The 6,000-nt window shown below is 40.4% G+C and overlaps 1 protein-coding gene across 1 annotated transcript in view; it reads left to right on the forward strand.

Annotated features, from left to right (window-relative positions):
* The window catches only part of CUL4A (cullin 4A), a 63,419-nt gene that overhangs the window by 35,956 nt on the left and 21,463 nt on the right, over window positions 1-6,000 (forward strand). The window contains exons 14-16 of the mRNA XM_018562254.1: window positions 1,255-1,365; window positions 2,400-2,485; window positions 4,873-4,980. Of these exons, the coding sequence (XP_018417756.1) occupies window positions 1,255-1,365; window positions 2,400-2,485; window positions 4,873-4,980 (305 nt within the window). The remainder of the gene's footprint in view (window positions 1-1,254; window positions 1,366-2,399; window positions 2,486-4,872; window positions 4,981-6,000) is intronic.

Genomic DNA, 6,000 nt, shown 5'->3' on the forward strand with positions numbered 1-6,000 from the left:
TTAATATGCAGTGATAGGAGTATGTAAAGACTGTGAAATTCTTAAGGATATTTTCTATAGAAAACAAATGTCTGAAGTGTGTTAATAGTTATTCCTTTGTTAACATCTTAAAGATGAACTCCAAGTGGGTAGCTAGCATACAAAGGAAAATACATTTGTTAGCAATTTTATCTTCCAAAGGAACTGAAATTCTGTCCTGCCATTGTGATTCATCCACTTTTTCCACAATTTAAAGCCAAGCAGGTGACCACAGGTATTCTCTTTTTAAGCTTTGTGACGTCCTGTGTCACTTGTCTGCTGTTTGGATAATGAATCTGCAACATTACACTGCTGATTTTATTGTCCAAGGAGCATACAAGTCTCGGCACTCGTGAGGAACACACTAGAAGCTGACTATACTAGAGGGAAAACACACCTGAAAACACTTGGCCCCCTCCACCTCATGTAGTGGTGTCGACTGACGGTCCTTTTGGACTCCTCCATGATATATAAATTCCCCTGAAGAGCCCATTAGGGCGAAACATGTCGGGTTTTATCTGAATGAGTTCTCTTTTATGCCTTATTTTAATAATAATTGTTGACTTGATGTGACATCTACTGCATGCGAAATAGACCAATTATGTTTCAACTTTGTTCATTTCCAATTATGTAATTAATTAATTCATATTTTTTATACAATTGGAGAGTTTATAGTATTTCTTAAAAGCCCCTCCCCTTTCGGTAATTGCATACCTTAAGGTGGAATCTACTCCTCGCATTTCTTTCTAGTCAATCTATTTGGGGTGTGAAATCTTGCTCTCCTCGTTCTTTATTGCTCTAATACACGCCAACTAAAACCTACCTACAATCTCTTTATGCTTGCCTTACCTTTGTTCCCTCGCAGGTCCTTGCTTCCCCACAGCTGGCATGAATGGCTGACACTTCATGTATGGGGGTCCTGCTCCCTTTTGACAATGTACAGGCCTAGCAGCTAGTCCCGTGTACTGTCATATGACTGGGTGAGTGACTATAGTGCTCCCCCAGGTCACATACACAGCCTATTTTAGCACAGAATGTGGAGGAGCAAGCAACTCTAAGTTATGAATGGAGTCCTTTCCAGAGACAGGATCATTTTGCCCTGCACGAGTGACGTGACAGTGTCTCTATAACTTCACTTCAAACCTACAATAGCCACTGCTACAAGCACTGCATTTCTCTTTCAATGTATTTCATCTCCCTTTCCGCTCAGTTAACAGATTTTATTTTTTCTTTCAGGCAAAGATGTGTTTGAAGCATTTTACAAAAAAGACCTTGCTAAAAGACTATTGGTGGGGAAAAGTGCATCCGTTGATTCAGAGAAATCTATGCTTTCCAAACTAAAGCATGGTATGAAAGGTTTCTTTATACTAAAACGAATCTGGAACTGTGACATAAAAGAATGAGCAGTGTTTATTGATGCCTTTCCTCTTCTTTTTTTTCTTGAAAGTTGAATTCCTCAACACTCTTGTTCATGATTGTATACTTAATCAGTGACTCAGAAACTATTGGAAATGGCCAGGGAACAAAAATGTTCAGAAGGAAAGGTTGCTAATGCCAGCTTCTGTAATCTATATAACATTACTAATCTTTCCTTCTGATAATGTTAGTTCTCTGGCTGTCTTGCTGTCCTCACTTTTTTTGAGTCGTGGATGTGAAACAAGTTTACAGCATTCTTCAGAAGAAGTATGCCTTCAGGGAGACCTAATGCTAGTCATGCATGCTGTGACTGCTGTAGTGAAATAGGTAGGTGACTCAGTCATGCAGCTTGAAGACAAGATTGGTCCTGTACAGGCCTTAAAGGAAACCAGTGCTGTGAGAATTACGTAAGATGCCACTGTTAACTTCTCATTCTGTAATGACTACTTGCCTGGTTATACTGATCAAATGGTTTTAGTACTTGCTGATTCTTTGGCCCAAATAAGTATGCAGACTAGGAGCTTTGGCTTCACTTGCCGCAAACTGGTTCAGGTCAGTGACTCAAAGGATTCACAAGAAGGTTTGCAGTGGCAGCCTTATGTTTCTATCAGAGCGGGGTTTCTTTAAGCCATAGAAATAAGGTGGTTGTTCATACTCAAGTTGTTATTATACTCAATGCATTGCTAATTAAAATCAGACAATGTATCATCAACTTCACTGGAAGGAAGTCAGAGATACTTAACGCTTAGATAGTATTCATATAACTGACTATTTAATGGCTGCTATAAATGCATGACTTGAATCAAGATATACAATAAAGACCATATCCTCATTCATTCATGCCCCACAGTAGAAATATATCTGCTGTGGGTCATGAATGTATAAAAAAAAGTTTTCTGCTCAGCAGGTGAGTTTTTCAGTTGCAACATATATAGTGAGCCTGTCCCCTTGTTGTTTTTTTGCAGAGTGTGGTGCAGCTTTCACTAGTAAGTTGGAAGGGATGTTTAAAGATATGGAGCTCTCCAAAGATGTGATGATCCAATTCAAACAGGTAATAGCATTTTTTTGGAGGTGATGAAGGGGGCTTATTCAGAAAATGTACCTCCTTTATTCAGGCAGTGTGCAGTTGAGCTAAATGATGGATAACATATTCCATATTCCCTGCACTTGTCTACATGTCAACAAAAATATTTTTAAAAATTGCTATTCTGAAGAAACCAGAAAGGTTTCCATTAGGTTCAGGATCTGTGCAAACATTTTATAATTTTTACTAACATTAAAGTACCAAAACGTGTGGGGCTTTTTTTTCCATTTTGGATAAAACCCAACTTAATGCAAAGCATGTATATTTAGAAAGTTTAAAAAGAACCCTCCAAGAACGTTTTATATTCACCTTAGTCTGCCATTGACGTCGTGTGAGGCTTCATGGAGTCTCTTTCAAGAGTGAATACCCTTTATCTACTGCTGCAGGCCGGGCCGCTGCACTTTTGGCGCCCCTTCGAGTGAAGTCGGCATACTGCCGCTGAGGTCTTCAGAACCTGTTAGGACCTCACCGATGGAAAGCCAATGGGAAGTATGTTCGTTGAAAAACCCTCCAATTCTGCAGTTCAGAACATGGAAAACCTTGATTTTCAGCACATCATGTTTCCAAATTTAGGTGAGTATACACATATAGGCGATCAGCGGGTCCATAGCCCGCCGATCGCCTATATGTGCTCGTTCGCGGCAATCCCCCCCTCCACGCCCGGTCGGCGCTTCCGGCTTTTTTTTTCCCCCCCCCTGACCCCTCACCTTGATTCCCGGGATCCGCTGCCCCATCTTGGATCCCGGGACCGGCTCCGAGGGCGTCAGGAGGAGGAGGACGGGAGATCAGCTCCTTGCTGATCCCCGTCCGGGCTGTGAATGCAGAAGTGATGTGTATTACATCACTTCCGCATTCACCTGTCAGTCATCTGGCTGCTATAGCCAGAGAGAAGAAGCTGATGAAGCAGATCTCTGCTTCATCAGCTTCTTTTGGGGTCCACAGGTGATATTAGGGGTCCTAGAGACCCCTAATATCTCCATAAAGAGGACCTGTCAGTGTGCCTTTGCTATTATATAGGGGGTTGTTATCCCCCTATATAATAGCAATACCAATAAGTGCAAAAAAAAGAAATATAAATAAAAAAAAAAAAAAAGTAACACATAAAGTAAAATAAAACAAAATAAAGAAATGCAATAAATATTTCCCAAATGTTTTATTTACTACAAATAAAAGTTTGTTTGGGTTTTGAATGTGTGAAACAGCAATGGAAATGTGTACATCGTAACAATAAAGATGTGTGCAGAGACTTGTAACAGTGTAAAGTCTTATTTCAGGTAAAAAATAAATGCAGTACGTACCGCCAGTATAATAAAGTAGCTTTGTCCATTCTGTTTAAAAAAATGCAGTACCCGCTCTCAGATTTTTACTGCTGTTTGGTGCCCTTTTGGCAAGATTTCCTCTCACCTCATGTCCCAGTGACAACTTTGGTTTGTAAAGATAAGATGTTTTAACACACATTAACTTTTTAATATACCCAGGGATACATGGACCTTTGCAAATATAAACGTTTTATAGTTGCCATCAAAGGCCCAAGCCAATGTAATCATTGCTTTTGTTTACGTTTATTATTGTGAAGTGCACTATACTATGCACAGGGCGCAGGCCAGGACTGAGAACCAGGATGGCATCAGGGATTCCCCTAGATGTGAATTCTTCTTTCCACAGTTGGCTTGGCTCACATGAGGTGGTAAATAGGAGGGGGGGGCTTAGTTCAACTTATGTAGGGGTGCTTTTTACCAAAAGTTTGTGTTGTGTTTCTCCAGTGATTACAGAAATGCATTATAGTTAAAAAGTTAAAATCATCATTTATGAGCCCTGCAGCTTAAGAAAGGTAACTAAACAAGCAGCTGCTCTTTTCACTGTACGGCTGACTAGAGAAGATTACAGACAAAGCAAAGTTTACACAGGCCTGGACTGGTGACTTCTTACAATGTACGGGGATTTCTGAGGTAAAGCTGGCCATACGTTGCTTGAACTGGGCCAGAAATTGTCGGCCGAATGGCTGAAGTCACTAATCGGCTGCAATCACTGTTTTATGTAACCTGACGGTGGTGGGTGGTGGCTGTCAGAATACAACAGCTGGCTGGGGAGAATTCCATCTACACTGTTTAGCCGGTTTTCTCGTTTAACCCCAAGTAAAGTGTATGGCCAGTTTTACTGGTAGCACGAGGGCTGAACGAGAAATAAACGCATAGTGCATGGGCAGCTTTAGATATCATGCTTGTGCCCATGAATATATTAATGAATGTTTTACCACATAAGGTTATGCATGTAATTGTTTTATTTATGTAACCTTCCTATTACATATGTATTTGTCATACTGTACAGCATACATTATTGCCTTTTCTCTTCAGCATATGCAGAGTCACAGTGACCCAGGCAATATTGACCTGACTGTCAACATACTGACTATGGGATACTGGCCAACCTATACACCCATGGATGTGCACTTAACAGCAGAGGTAGGCGAGGCTGTGCAATACTTTTGACCTTTTTTTACTGTGTACAGTTCAGCATGTATAAGGAACAGTTAAATGCCTCTACGATTTTGCTTTTTAAATTGGTACATCCTCAAATATTACAGAAGTAGGTAAGGAGGACCAGCAAAACATTAAGGCTGATTACCTAAGGGAGTCGAGACTCGTCCCTCAAAAAAGTGTGTGAATGTTAATTTCGGTTATCCAATCATGTGAAAAGCAAATTCCTGTTGACTTTGAATACTCGATCATGTGCAGAAGTTTTTTACATGATTGGATAATTGAGGGAATATCGACTTCACTCTTCTGAGCTGAAGATTCTCACCTCCCTTTTGTAAACCAGACCATCCATCTACTTCACAATACTACTACATATACTGCATAGTATTCTGATGTACTCGGAGGCATAAATAATTAATTTGAAATGCATAAGACTAAATTACGTTTAAAGAGAGGTGGATGTAATGATCTATGATGTTAATATCTCCTACCGCATCTCAAAATATCACACTAACCACCCCCCTCCGCTCCTCCAAAAACCTCCTGTTCTCTAGCTTCCTCGTTAAATCCTCCCATGCTCTTCTTCAGGACTTCTCCAAAGTCTTTCCCATCCTTTGAAACTCCTTACCCCAACCTGTCTGTGTATCTCCTACTCTGTCTGCCTTTAGGCAATCCCTGAATGCTCATCTCTTCAGGGAAGCTTCTTATTCTGCCTCAAACTAACCACTTAACTGCCTCTTAAACAATTCATCCTCACACAGCTACCTCCTCGTGTATCATTTGCCCCTCCCTCTTAGATTGTAAGCTCTCACGGGCAGGGCCCTCCTTACCATCTTGTCTTGATTTGTATTGTAACTTCAATATCTTCCTTATATTGTAACCCGCTGCCGTTACAATATAAGGAAGGAATCTGTCCGTGTGAGTAATAGAATACAGTAATAAATACCTGCGCTCCACTTATTTATTACTTAGCCTATAAGAATATAACCTATATATTCACATTAT

Source organism: Nanorana parkeri, unplaced genomic scaffold, assembly GCF_000935625.1.
Source record: "Nanorana parkeri isolate BGI_ZX_2015 unplaced genomic scaffold, ASM93562v1 scaffold567, whole genome shotgun sequence".
Lineage (NCBI taxonomy): Eukaryota > Metazoa > Chordata > Amphibia > Anura > Dicroglossidae > Nanorana > Nanorana parkeri.